Source organism: Triturus cristatus, chromosome 2_1 (assembly GCF_964204655.1).
Source record: "Triturus cristatus chromosome 2_1, aTriCri1.1, whole genome shotgun sequence".
NCBI classification, from domain to species: Eukaryota; Metazoa; Chordata; class Amphibia; order Caudata; family Salamandridae; genus Triturus; species Triturus cristatus.
This window is the reverse complement of record NC_140581.1, coordinates 988,106,086-988,126,303: the sequence shown is the minus strand read 5'-3', so window position 1 is coordinate 988,126,303 and position 20,218 is coordinate 988,106,086. Positions and strand designations below refer to the sequence as shown.

General features: G+C 40.6%; 1 protein-coding gene across 1 annotated transcript in view; it reads left to right on the top strand.

Moving 5' to 3' along the window:
- The window catches only part of METTL14 (methyltransferase 14, N6-adenosine-methyltransferase non-catalytic subunit), a 258,367-nt gene that overhangs the window by 189,449 nt on the left and 48,700 nt on the right, over positions 1-20,218 (top strand). Inside the window, exon 9 of the mRNA XM_085634353.1 lies at positions 18,532-18,648. Coding sequence (XP_085490479.1) covers positions 18,532-18,648 — 117 coding nt within the window. The remainder of the gene's footprint in view (positions 1-18,531; positions 18,649-20,218) is intronic.

Here is a 20,218-nt window from a genome sequence, read left to right as displayed (position 1 = left end):
GTTGTCCTCGTGCTTGCATGCACAAGCTCATCTATGTGTTATATTACAAACTCTTGGTTCGTGGCACGATCAGTGTGTTCTAGATTAGAACACCTGATCGATCCCATGAATCAAGAGAGCACAGTTGCGTGGAGCCAGCCGGAGCTTGAAGACCTGTAGCCGGCAGTGCTTCCTTTTTCTTCTTTTTGGACTAAACCTTTCTTCAAAGCAACTCATCTACGAGTCCTGATTACAACACAACAGATTGGCGACGATATAAGGAAGCACTTATTCATCGAACCTACTTCTTGGATTTTCACTCGTTTTGTTTTTTACTTCAAAGCTGTCCATGCTAAATTTTGATTATCCAAGTATTCCATTTCGTTTGAAGTTATTTTTTTTTTGTTCCCGTTTCTAACTACTCCTTTCTACTTGATTGGAAGTTTCTTTATATACACGAGCTACAAGTGGTCATTTTGGATATTCATTTTGGTGAAACTGAAGCAGTGTGCGACAGAGCGGGATTTCATGCTGAGGGTATTCCTTGAACTGGTTGCGGAGCCATAACAGTGTAAGCATTTGTCCCTTGGGCGGTGCGGAGCACTCGCCATTTGCAAGCATCTGTGTACATGTTATGTTTTAAAACATAACCAACGCTTCACTCACCGAACTTGTAGCAGAATCTTCAGCCTCGTTCCGAAGTGGACTCCTCGGAAGTAACGTTCCTACTTCTTGTTCCTGTGATGCAGCTGTACGTGTGACGTATGTTCCGTCTCAACGTACTACGTAACACGTAAAACTACAATCATCCGGTATTTTTTCCTGTGAGATTTCAGTTCGTCAGTTTCATCTCCTGCTGTTCTTCATTTCCTTCGAAAGTTTAATGCAATACTAAGGTACTATTTAATCATTTATTTTCATTTTTCTCCTTCTACGAGAGGTTTGTCGTTCTCTGAAAAACTTATTTTTTGGGGGTTTCAAGAAATCATCGGACTTCTCAACTTAATATAGCTTCATCTATCACCACAAACGCTCAATCTATTATCCGGTTGAGTTCGCATTCTGACTCTCCGTGTGGTGCAAACGTGTGAACGTGATTTCACCAAATTTTCAGTTCAGCATTAAGAAAACTTTTGGCTCCATCTAGTGGTTTAATTCAGTAATTTTTTTTGTGGTCACATTCAGTATTCCATTACAGAATATCTTCTCGTGAAAAGCTTTATTTTTTTTCATTGTTATGTATTATCACATTTCTAAGTATCCTCATTGCGGCTTAAGCAGATTCGTTGTTAGTCCTTTTTGGGTCTTACTGAATTTTATTCAAAATATGTGCCGAACTTCTCTTGTCGTACATTCAACATAAGACAATTAAACAAAAACAAGTTTTTGTGGTCTAAGGATTGTGAAACTGAATTTATGGACGTCAAAAAAGCCATCTGTTCTGCTACTGCACTTTCAAGTTTTGACCCGTCGCTGTCTTGCATTATTACCACAGACGCTAGCTTAAGAGGTTTAGGAGCAGTTTTGGCACAGAAGTCCAATACTGGTAGAGAATGCATCATTGCTCATGCATCCATAGCACTCACACCTACAGAGGAGAAATACTCCACTATCTCGAGAGAAAATTTAGCTTGCGTATGGGCACTTGAGCACTTCAGGGTGTTTGTGTGGGGAAAGGAATGTTTAATTAGAAGTGACCATAAACCTTTAGTACGCCTTTTAACCACTGAAGGCATGTTGAAAGCTTCTGCACGTATAGCACGCATGTCCATGCGTCTCCAGGATTTTATTTATACCATTGTTTACGTACCTGGTAAAGAAAATGTAACTGCTGATTTTCTGTCAAGGATGCCCTTCCCACTCAAAGAAAGTACCTACAATGAGTGGGATGATTTTCATATTGCTTTAGTGCATGATGAGGATTCCTTGCCAATTGACCGTAATGTTGGGTTTAAAGAATTTGACAATGACCCTGTTTTAAAAAAATGTAGAAAAGTTCATCTTAAATTGATGGCCTAATAAAAAAAACATCAGTGCTGACCTTAGGTGTGTTTGGGAAATAAGAGATGAACTTTCATTGATTGATGGTGTACTTAAAAGAGGTGATCGAGCCATTCCTCCATGTAAGTTACGACACAATATTGTTTCACATGGTCACGAGGGTCACTGTGGCATCGTTGGAACCAAACAAAAAGTAAAAAATAATTTTTGGTGGCCTGGCATGGATATCTTCATCGAACGAATTGTTAGAAACTGCATCACATGTGCTAATGCAGACAAGACACTAGTTACCCTTAAACCTAATCTCGGTGATCATGCCATTCCGGACTATCCGTGGCATACCATTGCCATGGATATTATGGGTCCAGTTGGTCCAAATTCTAAATATGTTGTTGCAACCATTGATATGTTTTCAAAATGGCCAGTTATCAAAGTTGTAGAAAAAGTGGATACTGATTCTGTTCTATCCTTTCTGGATGAAACTTTCACTGAGGAGGGGTTACCTGTTCGCCTTATTAATGATAATGGGGTTCAGTTCCTTTCTAACAAGGCTAAAGCGTATTTTAAAAGAGTGGGAATAATTCGTTGTACCACTTCTCTGTACAATCCCAGCGGGAATGGTATTATTGAGAGATTCAATAGAGTCCTCAAGAGTGCTGTTCAAGTTACGGGTATTGAAAGTGATAAATGGGAGTTACACATTTTAAAAACAGTATTGATGTACAGAACTTACACTAATGTCATGACAGGTTACTCCCCATTCGAAATTATGAGAGGTAGACTCCCAAGGACCAAAGGCAACCCTGCATGGTTAGCTCCTTCTACCAGGTCTAATTTAGATTTGGAAACCGTAAAGAAAAGTCTCATCCTAAATCATGCTAATAATAAAGAACGATATGATAAGAAAAGAGGGTCTGTACATGATCCAATTGTCAATGTGTAAGGATGCTTGTTAAAGTAAGAAAACCTTGGAAAATTAAAAAAGGTGAGAGCCAATTTATGGGTTCTTTTGAAATAAAAGAAGTACTTAAGAATTCAGTCAGACTCAACAACAATAAAGTTTGGAACTTAAGCAGAATTGCTGTTCTCAAAGGTGATAAGTGTGTATCTCAATTCTGAAGATGAACCGAAGTCCTTTGACAGTTTTGATGAAGAAGATCTTGTAGATTGTCCCACTCGTAATACTGAATTAGTCCATGTTTTCAAATGATACTGATTACACTGTAGCTTCTGGAAAACGCCAACGTAAAAAACCAGGTTGGATGTCTGATTTTGTTTCATTTATCAAAAACAAATTTGTTCACTAGATTTTGTTCAATTATTATTTTTTTTAATTTAAGGAAGGAAGATGTGTTGTATGTGTTATACATGACGATAAGGTTAACAAGGGGGACCCGATTGAGGTAGCTTAGGACCACGGGTATATCATTTAATTTAGAGAACAATGGTCCTTAGCCTAAATTGAATTGAAAAGAACTGTTGCAACATAGACTACAATGAGACCTATGTGTATTTTTCCTAAGTCCAGCCGGACAAAGGAACATTTATTCCAAGGTATTCATAGAAATAAGGAAATAAAGAGTAAATAAACAAGGGCACAATCCTGTACCAAGTTTTCAAAAGGGGGAGACAAGGAAGTCAGATTTGAATGGAAGAAAATAACAGGCAAAAAGTTTTTCGGAGCAAACAGAGGGCTTACAATCCAATAAACAATTCAAGTAAGCACAACCAAGCAGAAACCACAAAACATTTTCACAGTGGATAAAAAATGTGGTACTGTAATAGAAAGTCGACGACGTTTCGATCCCAAGCTCCTAATATTGTGGGATCATCATCAGGACTTGAGTTTGAGAGGAAGTTGCCTGGTATATATTGGCGATGCCTGTTAACATGAATTTTAGGAAAAGAAGGGGGAGAGAAAACAGACAAAACAATTTTGTTCAGCAATTCTGTTTGACGTACATTAAAACAACAATTGTGAGGTCCAAGGACGTGCCTCATGCTTATGGTGAGTGTTGATGCTTGTTAAAAAAGTTCGTGGGCGGGAGTGCGGAGGAAGAATTCCATTTGCGTGGTGCCCGGCGTCGCCGTTGATGAAGCTGAAGGTAGTGGTTCGTGTGCGTGACCATGTTGCATACATGTGACTAGATGCTGTTCATGCGCTGAGCATCGTTGGTGAATTCATGCCTTTATTTTGATTAAGGCTAGATCGAAGAAGTTGTGAGGTGGAAAACAATCTTGCAATTAAAAATAAAATTAAAAATGAACCATTTACCTAAAGGTATCGACGAGAGAAAAATGATCTCGCAACAGGGCTCAATTGAGCAGGGCAATCAATAGCAGTCGGCGGACGCTGTGATTTGGGAGGGAGAGGGAAGTTAGAGTATTGCAAGGAACGGGGAATTGCAAAGGACGTGATGAAGAGGTATGACGGCTTACCGTTTGAAAGGTGGATAAAGTTCCAATGGAACAGTAGAGAGGACGCGGTTATCCACGGGTGTAATAACCACAATGTCTGCGTCTTATTTTAAGGTATGCAGAGCTAAGGGGATAAAAGGGGGGATTGGTAAAGAACGGGAGATAGGGACGAGGTGTCCTAGCCAGGGGATAAATAGATACAGGCTTACCTGCTATGGTTGGCTCTGCGGGCGATAGTGCAAAAACCGTCCAAATGGAACAGCGAACGGCAGCTACAATGGCTGTCCGTTGATGGATGCGAGCTGGGTGGGAAAGGAGGAGCTCATTAGTGGACGTTGTTGGTGTTGAGATAGTAACGGGTGTAATAGGCCAGTTGTCGCTTACCTCAACAGAGTCTCAAAGGGACGTGTAATATCATCCGATGCGGTCTTCAATGTGGACTGGTCTCCGAGGTCTTGGTGCGTTTAAAAACCGCGCGAGAGCGAAGATGGAGGTAGGACTACGTGAAACCCCGTGCAAGGGAGTGAAAATAGTGATAGGACTGTGCCGGGAAGTGAAAGCAGGGGACATCTTGGAGTGGAGAAAAATGAATGTGACTGTTTGAAATGCGGTTATACTTATTACGATCAACATTGGTAAATTACAAAAACAGGTTATTATCAAAACCAAAATAGGATTCAAAACAAAATAATTCAGTTGGGCTACCTTTGTAGCTGGAAAAAAGGCGATTGACCAAATAAGACATCATGATCAACCATAAAAAACATTCGATAAACAAGTACAACCCGACTTTTGAGCAATATTAGAAAACTGGGAGGAATAGTTCAATTGTTACTTGAATGGTTCTTAAAGCAGCGTTGTCCAATCTTCTGTCCTGTTCAGGCCATTACGAATAGAGTCATAGGTGATGATAGATTTAAGTTCTTCTCGGTTCAGTAGTTGCGCAATGTCACCTCCACGCTGTGGTAGTTTCAGAACTTTTAAAACTGTCCAGCGAATGTCATTCTCATTGTGATTAGCCTCTGTGAAGTGCTCGACCAATGGCGCATTTGGAGTCCTACATCGTATTCTGCTTCTGTGTTGGCAGATTCTTGTCTTCACTTTCTGTGTAGTTTGCCCAATGTAGATTTTATGACATGGGCAGTAGATGAGATAGATTACATTTGATGTATTGCAGTTAGAAAAAGAGTGGCAAAGTGAAGTAATGTTATTGAAAGTGAAAGTTTTGCCCGCCACGGTGAATGCACAGACAGTACAACAACCACATTTGAAATGACCAATGACAGGGGAAAGGCCCCAAGCAACATCAAGAGTAGAGGCAGTGACAGGACAGGGCAAGGAGGCTCGGATAAGATGATCTTTCAAATTTTTGTTCTTTTTAAATGCGAATAAAGGTTTCTCTAGTGCTAGATTGCCTACATTCAAGATCGGCCAATGGTGGAGTATCATCTTCCTCAATTTATTTGAGACTGGAGAGAATGTTGTCACACATGCTAATCTTTGTTTTTCTTTTTTCGGTTTGGGGGTCAGCAGGACTTCCCTTGGGCAATACCATGCGCGTTTTGATGCATTTTTCACTATTTTTCTAGGGTAACCTCTAGCTTTCAATTTCGCCGAAAGATAGTTTGCCTCTCTGAAATAATCAGTTTTGCAAGAGCAATTTCTCCTAATTCGTAAGAATTGGGAGTAGGGCAATGAGTCCCTAAGGGCCCTAGGGTGATTGCTAGTGTAGTTCAACAATGTGTTGCGCTCTGTAGGTTTGCGGTATAGGCGTGTGAGTAGTTCACCTTCATGGTGGAAAATAGTGAGATCTAAGAAGGCAATTGAATTTTTATCAGTCGTGATAGTAAAGGAGAGACCTGAATAATTGTTATTCATCCAATGTACAAAGACGAGCAGGGTTTCTGTGTTCTGTTTCCAAATGATAAAAATATCATTATGTATCTACGCCAAAGGCCGATACACGGAAAAAAAGGGTTTGAATCAGTGAGAATCACATTTATTTCTAGTTGGTCCATAAACAACACTGCCAGATTAGGGGCAAAAATTGCACCCATGGAAGTGCCTTTGATTTGCTGGTAAAATTTGTTTTCGAACCAGAAGAAATTGCGTGTAAGACAAAGTTCAAGGAGTTGTAAGATGAAGTGACTGGGGACAGCATGCGGACGGGGACGTGAATCGAGGGTCTTTTGTATTGCCAAAAGGGCAACTGTCTGAGGTATGTTGGTGTATAAGGACTCAACGTCCATGGTACAGAGGGTTTCAGATGTCGGATTATATGGGTGATGTTCAATTAAATTAATCATAGCCATGGAATCTCTAACGTAGCATTGTGTATTGGGGACAAAACCTTTGATGAAAAAATCTACGTATGCCCCTAGTGGTTCCAAAATTGAGCCACACGCCAAAACAATTGGTCGGCCTGGGGGGTTGGATGTGTTTTTGTGGATTTTGGGAAGTGTATAGATGACAGGAATGCGAGGAGTTTTGACATTTAGGAAATTGAACTCTTTTTTAGAGAGAAAACCGGCTTGAAGTCCATCAGTGGTTGTTTTTAGGATCAATTCTTGGATCTCTTTAGTTGGATTTTTAGCCAAAACCATATAGTGATCTTTGTTGTCTAGTTGGCGCTGAATTTCAGCTATATAAGCTGTTTTCTCCTGAAGGACTATTCCGCCGCCCTTGTCTGCGCTTTTGATGACAAGAGTGTCAATGGTTTTCAGATGGCTGATCGCTTGTTTTTCTTTTAAGGAGATATTAAAAGGAATGAATTGCCTTTTATTCTGTATTAAGGAGAGGTCTTTCATAACCATTTTTTCAAATGTCACTATTTCAGGTGGAATCATTCCTGCTGATGGTAAAAAGGTGGATGGAGGTCGAAAGGGAGTGTTGCAAATTTGTTCAGGTGTGGGGTGTAGCTGAAAAAAGGCTTGTAGGCGATTGCGCCTAAAAAATCTAAGGAGTTCTGTGTGTAATTCCATATAGTCAGGTGGCACTGTGGGGACAAAAGATAAGCCTTTTTTAAGGAGAGAAAGTTCTTCTGTAGCATTCCTGTCATCTATACACTCCCCAAAATCCACAAAAACACATCCAACCCCCCCAGGCCGACCAATTGTTTCGGCGTGTGGCTCAATTTTGGAACCACTAGGGGCATACGTAGATTTTTTCATCAAAGGTTTTGTCCCCAATACACAATGCTACGTTAGAGATTCCATGGCTATGATTAATTTAATTGAACATCACCCATATAATCCGACATCTGAAACCCTCTGTACCATGGACGTTGAGTCCTTATACACCAACATACCTCAGACAGCTGCCCTTTTGGCAATACAAAAGACCCTCGATTCACGTCCCCGCTCGCATGCTGTCCCCAGTCACTTCATCTTACAACTCCTTGAACTTTGTCTTACACGCAATTTCTTCTGGTTCGAAAACAAATTTTACCAGCAAATAAAAGGCACTTCCATGGGTGCAATTTTTGCCCCTAATCTGGCAGTGTTGTTTATGGACCAACTAGAAATAAATGTGATTATCACTGATTCAAACCCTTTTTTTCCGTGTATCGGCCTTTGGCGTAGATACATAGATGATATTTTTATCATTTGGAAACAGAACACAGAAACCCTGCTCGTCTTTGTACATTGGATGAATAACAATTGTTCAGGTCTCTCCTTTACTATCACGACTGATAAAAATTCAATTGCCTTCTTAGATCTCACTATTTTCCACCATGAAGGTGAACTACTCACACGCCTATACCGCAAACCTACAGAGCGCAACACATTGTTGAACTACACTAGCAATCACCCTAGGGCCCTTAGGGACTCATTGCCCTACTCCCAATTCTTACGAATTAGGAGAAATTGCTCTTGCAAAACTGATTATTTCAGAGAGGCAAACTATCTTTCGGCGAAATTGAAAGCTAGAGGTTACCCTAGAAAAATAGTGAAAAATGCATCAAAACGCGCATGGTATTGCCCAAGGGAAGTCCTGCTGACCCCCAAACCGAAAAAAGAAACACAAAGATTAGCATGTGTGACAACATTCTCTCCAGTCTCAAATAAATTGAGGAAGATGATACTCCACCATTGGCCGATCTTGAATGTAGGCAATCTAGCACTAGAGAAACCTTGATTCGCATTTAAAAAGAACAAAAATTTGAAAGATCATCTTATCCGAGCCTCCTTGCCCTGTCCTGTCACTGCCTCTACTCTTGATGTTGCTTGGGGCCTTTCCCCTGTCATTGGTCATTTCAAATGTGGTTGTTGTACTGTCTGTGCATTCACCGTGGAGGGCAAAACTTTCACTTTCAATAACATTACTTCACTTTGCCACTCTTTTTCTAACTGCAATACATCAAATGTAATCTATCTCATCTACTGCCCATGTCATAAAATCTACATTGGGCAAACTACACAGAAAGTGAAGACAAGAATCTGCCAACACAGAAGCAGAATACGATGTAGGACTCCAAATGCGACGTTGGTCGAGCACTTCACAGAGGCTAATCACAATGAGAATGACATTCGCTGGACAGTTTTAAAAGTTCTGAAACTACCACAGCGTGGAGGTGACATTGCGCAACTACTGAACCGAGAAGAACTTAAATCTATCATCACCTGTGACTCTATTCGTAATGGCCTGAACAGGACAGAAGATTGGACAACGCTGCTTTAAGAACCATTCAAGTAACAATTGAACTATTCCTTCCAGTTTTCTAATATTGCTCAAAAGTCGGGTTGTACTTGTTTATCGAATGTTTTTTATGGTTGATCATGATGTCTTATTTGGTCAATCGCCTTTTTTCCAGCTACAAAGGTAGCCCAACTGAATTATTTTGTTTTGAATCCTATTTTGGTTTTGATAATAACCTGTTTTTGTAATTTACCAATGTTGATCGTAATAAGTATAACCGCATTTCAAACAGTCACATTCATTTTTCTCCACTCCAAGATGTCCCCTGCTTTCACTTCCCGGCACAGTCCTATCACTATTTTCACTCCCTTGCACGGGGTTTCACGTAGTCCTACCTCCATCTTCGCTCTCGCGCGGTTTTTAAACGCACCAAGACCTCAGAGACCAGTCCACATTGAAGACCGCTTCGGATGATATTACACGTCCCTTTGAGACTCTGTTGAGGTAAGCGACAACTGGCCTATTACACCCGTTACTATCTCAACACCAACAACGTCCACTAATGAGCTCCTCCTTTCCCACCCAGCTCGCATCCATCAACGGACAGCCATTGTAGCTGCCGTTCGCTGTTCCATTTGGACGGTTTTTGCACTATCGCCCGCAGAGCCAACCATAGCAGGTAAGCCTGTATCTATTTATCCCCTGGCTAGGACACCTCGTCCCTATCTCCCATTCTTTACCAATCCCCCCTTTTATCCCCTTAGCTCTGCATACCTTAAAATAAGACGCAGACATTGTGGTTATTACACCCGTGGATAACCGCGTCCTCTCTACTGTTCCATTGGAACTTTATCCACCTTTCGAACGGTAAGCCGTCATACCTCTTCATCACGTCCTTTGCAATTCCCCGTTCCTTGCAATACTCTAACTTCCCTCTCCCTCCCAAATCACAGCGTCCGCCGACTGATATTGATTGCCCTGCTCAATTGAGCCCTGTTGCGAGATCATTTTTCTCTCGTCGATACCTTTAGGTAAATGGTTCATTTTTAATTTTATTTTTAATTGCAAGATTGTTTTCCACCTCACAACTTCTTCGATCTAGCCTTAATCAAAATAAAGGCATGAATTCACCAACGATGCTCAGCGCATGAACAGCATCTAGTCACATGTATGCAACATGGCCACGCACACGAACCACTACCTTCAGCTTCATCAACGGCGACGCCGGGCACCACGCAAATGGAATTCTTCCTCCGCACTGCCGCCCACGAACTTTTTTAACAAGCATCAACACTCACCATAAGCATGAGGCACGTCCTTGGACCTCACAATTGTTGTTTTAATGTACGTCAAACAGAATTGCTGAACAAAATAGTTTTGTCTGTTTTCTCTCCCCCTTCTTTTCCTAAAATTCATGTTAACAGGCATCGCCAATATATACCAGGCAACTTCCTCTCAAACTCTAGTCCTGATGATGATCCCACAGTATTAGGAGCTTGGGATCGAAACGTCGTCGACTTTCTATTACAGTACCACATTTTTTATCCACTGTGAAAATGTTTTGTGGTTTCTGCTTGGTTGTGCTTACTTGAATTGTTTATTGGATTGTAAGCACTCTGTTTGCTCCGAAAAACTTTTTGCCTGTTATTTTCTTCCATTCTTCCTCCGCTCTGCCACTCAGTATCTCCCCTTTCGCAGAGATCTGAAAACGTTCCTCTTCAGCCAGGCTTTCCTCACTTAAACTCCCTCAAAATTCCCTTCACCTCTCCCTGGTCTTTCCCCCTCAGTTGCCAATCCCCCTAGCGCCAAGAAACCGCAAGGTGTACGCTGCGCTCTAGAAGTATTTTAAATTAGAAATTAGAATTCAAATCTGACTTCCTTGTCTCCCCCTTTTGAAATCTTGGTACAGGATTGTGCCCTTGTTTATTTACTCTTTATTTCCTTATTTCTATGAATACCTTGGAATAAATGTTCCTTTGTCCGGCTGGATTTAGGAAAAATACACATAGGTCTCATTGTAGTCTATGTTGCAACAGTTCTTTTCAATTCAATTTAGGCTAAGGACCATTGTTCTCTAAATTGTATGTGTTATACATGTTATACTTACCTTTCTACTGTTGTCCTTGTGCTTGCATGCACAAGCTCATCTATGTGTTATTGTACAAACTCTTGGTTCGTGGCACGATCAGTGTGTTCTAGATTAGAACACCTGATCGGTCCCATGAATCAAGAGAGCACAGTTGCGTGGAGCCAGCCGGAGCTTGAAGACCTGTAACCGGCAGTGCTTCCTTTTTCTCCTTTTTGGAATAAACCGTTCTTCAAGGCAACTCATTTACGAGTCCTGATTACAACACAACAGATGGCTTCTGTGACACAGGAGATAGTGGTTAGTGACCCATGCACAACCCCCTGTGACCAGTTCTCTGCTTTGGTTCGGTGTGGGATTGCTCATTCTGCATTAGGTTGAAAAGGACAGCTACGTTGTTAATATACAGCAAGCATGCCTTGTGTCAGGGCAGAAGTGGGATCTCCACCGTTTTTATGAGCAGACTTTTGGCTTTTTCTGACCAAAGTCCATAGGTATTGATGATATTCAAAGAAAAGTATTAATAATAGACTGAAGGTGCTTACACCCGTAGGACTTCTGGTTCCTAACTCGAGTGCAATGCTGTTTTGTCAAGTAGACTCTTCTTATAGATCTGTGATAGCATATCTGGTCTCTAAGGTTAACTGATGTTAGGAAGTGTTTTAAAAGTCATCATTGTAACATAGCATGCTTAAGAAATCATGTTCGCATCAAAGTGCCTTCATTAACACACATAAACATGCTACTTCTGTTGCTGTATCAGATCCTAGAACATGTTTTTTTTTACAAACATACATTTCCTCAACTATAGAAACAGTCTCTGGTTGAAGTCAACAGTTTCAACATGATCTTGTGTAATAACTTGAAATCGAAGTATATTAAAATTCCAATTGATGCACAAACCCTTTTTTGTTTTTAAAAGGTATACAATGTGATTTGCACTTTGCCGATATGGCTGAATGTACATACAGGAAAAATGTCACTCCTGAATTAAAATAGCTAATATTCTCCATAGCCCCAACAAGGAGCACTGTGGGAGTCCACTCCACATTTTTTCTGCTCTACCATGGGACGATCCCAAGCACTAGCCTCTCGTCATTGTTTTCTGAAAGTTATCTTCTGGCAGAGGAAAATGTTACATTTACCTGATCCTCTATAAAGTTATTCTTATTCAAGAGAGTGCTTACAAATGGTAAATTCTTTCTTGGGGAAGAGATTTCCGAGTCATTGATGAAATTTCCTTCAGCCATGACTTTGCTTGTCTAGTAAGGGATGGCAAAGCAAAGGCACCCCGGTAAGGGAATGGAGACTTGCCAATACCACTTTCTTAGCTGACCTCCCATCCCTTTTTTTGCAGCTTTGGCTTTTGCACAGTTTTTGCATTTATGGCACCATTGTGATGCAGCTGTTGAGGGTGTCTTGGTATCTGGGCCTGAGCACTGGTTTAATGGTTCTTGTAGGCGGGCTAAGACTGCCCTGATAAAAGAGGTAAAAGAGGGCACTCAGTCTAGTATCCGGGCGGCGAGGGCCTCCTACAAAAATCTGATTAAGGAGGCAAAATCCGAGTGGGAGGATCAAAGGTGGCAAAATTTAATGCAAGCAATAGCAGACCGTGACTCGAGGGCGTTTTGGAACATTGTTCGAACTGGTACGGTTGCCAGCAGCCCCGCAATTATTCCTAATCTCAGCGAGGAGGTCTGGCTTGCCCACTTCAAACCCCTCTTTTCTGTCAGTAATTCCAAGGGAGGTCCCGATCCGGGCACCCCGCTAAATGATATTGTAACGGACCAGCTGGGCCAGGAAGAACTAGAGAGCCGATTCTTCTCCCTTTCAGAAATAGAATTGGCCCTCAACACCCTATCAGTAGGGAAAGCCCCGGGGCTTGACAGGATCCCTGGTGACCTGTACAGAAGTGATCCAAAAATCTGGGCCCCTTATATTTGTGTATATTTTAACGCCATTTTGCAGGGCCTTAGAATCCCGGATACCTGGTTGGGTGCAGAAATTATACCCATTTATAAAAAATCTTCCCCTTTGGATCTAGCCAATTACCGCCCCATAAGCTTGATTGATGTCTTACAGAAGCTGTTTGCCCGAGTCCTTTTAACCAGATTGCAGACCTGGATGGAGGATCACCAAATTCTAACCTCCCTCCAGGCGGGGTTCCGTGCAAAGGTTTCTACCATTGACCAATTATTCAGATTACAGTTGATTTACTGGAAGTCAGTCAGCATGGGTGCTGGCAATCTTTATTTGATTTTTGTGGACCTTCGGTCCGCATTTGATATGGTTCAAAGGGAAAAATTATGGGCCCTTTTGTTAGAGATGGGTGTTCCCCCCCTACCTTTGCCACTTATTCAAACGTCTCCATTCAGGCACTTATGCAAGGGTGAGATATGGGAGATGTGGGGAAATTTCTGGGCCATTTCCGGTTGAAAAGGGTGTGAGGCAGGGCTGTGTCCTGGCCCCCACTCTTTTCTCCCTTTTCATCAATGGGTTGATTGAGTATCTCCTGTGCACCGCTAATTTGGACTCCCCTATCCTGGCGGGGCGTAAGGTACCGGCCCTAATGTTCGCGGATGACACGCTTTTGCTGTCTAAATCTTACATGGGCATCCAGCGTACATTAGAGGCCTTCTGCTCTTTCTGTAAAAACAGGGATTTGGAACTGAATCTATCCAAAACAAAATTTATGGTTTTCGGCTCCAATTCATTTAACTGCCCCCACCCTAAGATGGGAGATGTAGAGCTGGATAGGGTCGACACTTTTGATTATTTGGGGGTGACCCTTAATGACAAAATGAAATGGGGGTCCCATTTGGCGAAGGCTAATTTGAAACTAGCTCAATCAGTGGGGGGTATCCTGAAGGTGTATAACAACACCTCTTTTAAACCTCTGGGCCCCCCCATGGAAATCTACAAATCCCAAGCTAGAGGGGGGGGCGCTTTATGGCGCTGAACTCTGGGGATATTCCATTCCCGCTTCCCTTTCTTCAATTGCGAATTCTTTCATTAGGAGACTGCTGAAACTACCTGTTAGCACTCCTTTAACTCCTTTGAGATGGGATCTGGGTCTGGTTCCCATAGAAGAGATTGCCCTGAATCGCCCTCTCCAGTTCTGGAGACGACTTTGGTCAACGCCCGAGCTGGCAAGCTATAGGTACGATCTTGGTGATATATTGGCAAGGGGAAAATTGGATAAAATCACTTGGCTTACCTATGTAAAGAACCTCTGCTACTCCATAGGGATGGGGAACCTATGGTCTGCCCCGGAAGAGACATGCTGTGCACTTTCGAAGAAATCATTGCGGGAGGTTTTGAAATCATATCGGAAGGAAACGCTATTCCACTCCTCTTTGGGTAGGCTTACCGACACCTTCCTGGATATTAAGATTAGTCCCCAGTTCGAAGTTTTTCTGGACGTCATCCAACCACCTTTGGCAAAGAAACTTTACATCCAGTTCAGACACGGCTCGCTACCGCTGAGGGATTTTACTCCTAGATGGTCTAATGTTTCGGATCCCTTAAGCACGTGTCCTTTATGTACTGACACCTGTGAAACAGAGTTGCATGTTGTCCTTTTCTGCCCTTTATATATCAACGCAAGAAAAAAGTGGATCGTCCAGTTATGCAAGTCTAGGGGTCTTAGGGACTACAAGGAGGCGTTTAGAATTTTGAAATACGATACTACCCCATTGATAGTGTTTGCAATGGCCACATTTCTTCTTTCCATGTGGTTTACAAGGTCCAAAACTATGATTTCTGTCACACAACCCTCCTGATTCTAGTATTGTCACCATTGCTACCATAGAACTCTGTGGTGTAGTGAGTACATTTTTGGCCCCGGATACAGTTTTAATAATTTGTTTTTGTGGAATAACTCTGTTCCTTCGTTGTGTAATTTCTTTTATGTAATAATTTTAATGCTTCAATGGATTACACTCTATACAATGTCTATTTAATCATGTTTTAATGTATATCACTATTTATGTCTTTTTATGGTATTTTACCGAAATAAAAGCTTTGACTGACTGGTATCTGGTATGATGGTCTAGTGAAGGGCTGTTGAATGAAATGCACTTGAGAAATGGGAAAGAATAGAGGAAATTTGCCTCCACGCCTGTCCTTGCTCTCCTTTCTTTCCCTGCTTTTTTACTGCTGGCTTGCGCTCACTTTTTGCAGTGACCTCAAGGCTATGTACCTCAGTTAAAGGTGACTGTGAAATGGGTGTGCCTCTTCATTGACAACTGTTTGTGTTTTTTTTTTTTTTAACAATGCCAACCGGTGTCATGACGTTTCAGGACTCCTTAGTATTAATAGGAATCTTAAGCAAAACACCAGTAGCAGAAGTGTTATTCACTCGGAAGGCACCTTGCCAGCTTTCTGATCCAAAGTTTATCCAGCGAGAATAGATGACGTCCATGTTGGAAGGAACTGTAGACTGGAAGGAGCCCTTATCCATGCTTTATATTTTGGCAGCATTTCTCCTCAGGATGTTGTGTAAGCCGTAGAAAGCTCTGCACAGCTTTTGGGTGCAAGAAAGTTGTATTACAGTGATATGTCTTGCTATAGATGTATAACTGCGCCCTGCATGATTGTCTGCGGATGAAAAAGGCCCACTACTTATGCAGCCTAGAGGTGAGACCTGCAATTGATATGAACTTAGCTATTCCTGCAAATATGCATCTTTTTAGGAACCTCCTCAGTGGTTTTCCTTACAGGGCAATCTATAGCTTCTGTAAATTATCCTCTAGCCACTTAAAGGAAAGCATGCAGATGTACCATTGTATGTATTTACTTCCTCTCCTTGCTTCAGATGAGATGCTTTCATGGTTAATGTCAATACATGTTTATAATTAAAATTAATTTTTGTATCCTTTTAAAAGCAGTCTCATTTTACTAAGTCACGTGGCTACAGTGTATTGCCAAGATGAGGGAACATTTGTGCAGCCAAGGCAAATAGGAATGTCGGCTCACACAGTGCAGGATATTAAACACTATTTTTTCATTTCCATGTTATCTTAAACCAAATTAAATATTTCTAAATAATTGACACAATTGCTTTTGCTTCCGTTTCCTTTGCTTTCTGATGTTTATTACTTTCTCTTGATGTAGTTAATTGGATTTTTGAGAACCTTGCGCGTCGTAGCAGTCAATTCCCCCTTTTACGCTGCTTGAATATACATTGTCGGTTGACTGAACTGCGGCTGCACTGGTGTGATGCACTGACTGGGTGATGATCTAGAACCATGACTTCTAAGGCAGCTGGGATGGAGGAAGAACTCTCTTCTTGTTTTCACACAGCTCTTGAAAGTCAAATAATCGATGAATGAGGAAGAAAACCTTTCAGTTTCTCAATGACAGACTGCTGTTCCTCAAAGCTTTGTTCTAAATGTAGGCTCAAGTATTAAGAAAGTAACTTGGAGAGTGGCTAAGTCAGTCAGTGTATGGCTTTGAGCCCTCTTAGTACCTCGAGGTGGGCTATCTGAAATACACTAATTAGTTGAATGGCTCCCTTTGCATTGAATCTCTGTTTTTTACTCTGTGTGATCTCCTGTGCTACCTACATCAGAAAGGAGGCACCTGCAACTATGACAGAAAACGTTTCTATTCATTTGCTCTAATTTTTTATTACAAATTTCAGTTTTTCACATGAATAGCCTTCATTTTGGTAACTATGCTATAATTGATTAAAATCAAATCAAACTATCATATTGCACAATTGAAAGCATATGTCAATGGAAAGTATTTTATTTTATTGATGCGTGTCTTCAAACGCAACTGTCTCAATAAATACCAAAACAATGTATATAATGCAACACATGTTGAAATGCCTTGACATGTTGCTGAAGTCGACAGAGTATGCATAATACTCACAAGGACCAACGCCAGAATAAGTGATTAATAAACTACAAAAGAATGCAATAAAAATAGTATTTATTCTCGAGTGCTCTCTCCTTTCTTCACACAATACAAGCAACTGGACTATTAATAGGAGCATATTTACAAACAGTAACGAAAATAGATGTGGTCCAAAGAACAAAAGGGACCTGTTATATAAAATAAAGTCGCAATTTATGTGTTTTCAAGTATTTTTTAAAATAAATTACCGTGCACAGAACTTCACATTGGTGAAGGGTAAAAAGAAAAAAAAGGCACAACGTGTATCTGAAGAAAAGTAGATTTAATCCAGAAATGCAAATACTTTCCAAAATGACGTTTTTTCATTGTGGATTATGATGACTTAATGCTAATCAAATATAGTACATTTTAACTAAAGACTTCATGTGGAAAATTGAAATATGTACTCGGTGATTAGTGCATATGAACTGAATCAGACAAGCACCTTTCTGATTGCGTCAAGAAAGCGTTCTGGGATAGATCACACGAGTGAAGATATTGTTAAGATTATGAATTTAATGAAGATACTTGTGCTCGAGAAATGATATTGCAAGCAAGTCATTTTTTTTCTCGGAGTTGATTTGAGTACGCTTCTGTCAGATAAAGCCTACGCTATGCTTTACAATTATTTTATGACCCTGATGTGGTTGTTCAGCATTGTCATGTGTGTGAATTCTTCTCTAACTCCTCAATCATACGGTTTGCCAAAGAAAGTAGCATCGCAACTGACCACTACTTCTTTTGCCAGTCTCTTCTACGAGACCAAGGACAACATTTGAAACCTTTACTGATTGAACAGCGTTGTTGCTACTTCTATGAGTACTTCAAACTGTAGTGCTCTCTTTGATATCACATTTGCCAAGCAAAAACATGCATACAAATTTATTCCAAAGACTTCAACTCACCATGCAGATCTGCCTGTACTGTCAACTGTCAATTATCTGTTACATTAATTTGTGTGTTTTTAACAGTGTTATAATAGAATTGGAATTAAACTGTACGGTCTCTTACCTAGTTCAGCTGCTGGGTTAGTAAGTGTGCATACAATGTTTCCATGATTCCAGATTTTATTATTTAGTATGATCACTTTGGTGATGCTACTAGGGTCATCAAGAAGGCCTGGCATAATTTGGTTTTATCAATAACGGATTATATTGAGAGCGAACGCCAAGAGACCTTATGACCTTCATCTCTTGGAGCAGAACATGCTGATTGAGATTGGCATCTAACAAGCTGCTAATTTTGTGAAGGACATCACTCAGCAGACCCCTCTTGATGGTTTCATGTTCACAGTGATATCAGTTTGACTATCCTAATGGTGCACTGAGCTATCAATCTGTGTTTGCCTTTTGGGAACTCTGCAAACAGTGGCAGTTCTGTCAAAGTTGATTGTATGGACTGATTGGCCAATTAGTAGTTTCATTTTGTATGACAGTGCTTATAATATATCAATATATTCAAGTTGTGGATGTTTAACTAATTTTCTGCATTTAAACATTTGATTTCAGTGTTTGCGGAAGTGGGGTTTCAGAAGGTGCGAAGACATTTGCTGGATTAAAACCAACAAAGACAACCCTGGCAAGACAAAGACTTTGGATCCAAAGGCTGTCTTTCAGAGAACAAAGGTAAAAATGTTGATATAAGAACTGTGTTTAACTGTAACAGCAAATGAGTACAGTCCCATCATTTTGTTTTACTTGGATTAGAAGTAGATATTTCTCAGAAAAGACTGCTGTGTTGCAAATACTGAGTTAATAGCGGAAGGACCAACATTATTTTGTGCAGTATTTTAAACTCCAAGGATACAGTTGCTAGAGAAGTGCAGTGACTATTGTTGATTCAAAGTACTCCTTAAGGGACCTGCTTGTATTTGATTCATAGTGAGTGGTGCAACATTTAATTATTTTCCTATTGTGGTGCTCAGTTGTGTTACAGTTGTCATAACGTATCATGTTTGTTGTTTGATTGATAAAAACTTCCTTCAATTGGTAAACTAGTGAAATCTCCCTTCTGCTGAAATTTGTGTTTCACATATTTGAATCCCTGCAAGGCCAACTCAATCTTCCATCCTTCTGAGTTCTTTAACTTAAGTACTTTTAAACTGAATAATAATAAGGCTTGTTTTTACAAAACGCATAAATGTGATATGAAACAGTATATAAAAATGTGTTTATCATCTTGACAAGGATTACATTAAGGTATTTTGTTTTTACAAGGTAATGGCCTCTGCAAGATTTTACCAACAAGACACTCTCATGGTTGATGCCCACATTTTCATTTTTTGAGCAAAACAATTTTAAGTTGCTAGTAATTGCATATCACACGTCTGCTGCTGGCGTGTTCTTTTAGCTAATGTGTTGTCTGGATTAAATATCCACACTTTCTGGCTAGATGGAGAAATCATGCACGGCATGTGAATCTATAATGCACTAGCTGCAAAACATCATTTCAGGTAAGTAACTTTTTGTCTGTTGGCCTTAGGTAGGCAGAACTAAAGGAGACCTATGAGGCCATCAATCAGGTACATGAAGCCTCTACTCACCTTCTGTTAAGAGCATCATGTATCAAGAATCTTGAAGTTGTTCTTACATCTGTGTCTGATTGTGAGGTACCTTGCTGAAGTGATCAGTAATTTGTAAACTAAACAGAACTAGCCTGCTTTTACAGAAGGCCTTAATTGTCCTCATGTGCCTGCTTCCCAGACCTCCAAATAGCTGTGTAATGATTGTACTCAAAGCGGTGATAGTCATACTATTGGCTACTGCTGCAGCTTTGTGTATCTGGAGGAATTCAAGCCATTCCTTGTAGCCTGCCAGCAAACATTACTAGCAAGCACACAAGGACAAAAATTAAGTTTGTTGTTTAGTGCTTATGAAACTTCTAAACCAGCACTCTCACAATGAGTAGCTTATTACAGCATTGAACATGTATTGCTGTGGTCCCTTTCGTTTTGTTTGCAGTTTCGACCAAAGACAGTTCAGATTTTGGTGGCACAAAGAAACGAGTAGTCAGTACTGTTGTATCGATAATCCTTAACTTTGGTACTGTATAGTGAATCTAATAGCAAAATGTAGATTGAAAAATGTAGCTGCTTTTCATCGGACACTCCCTCCTTCGTGTGCTGCATTGTGCTGTACCTTAGATGTAGATATAAGACAATTGCTTTTCTGTATGACCCAGCTACTGCAGTTTAAT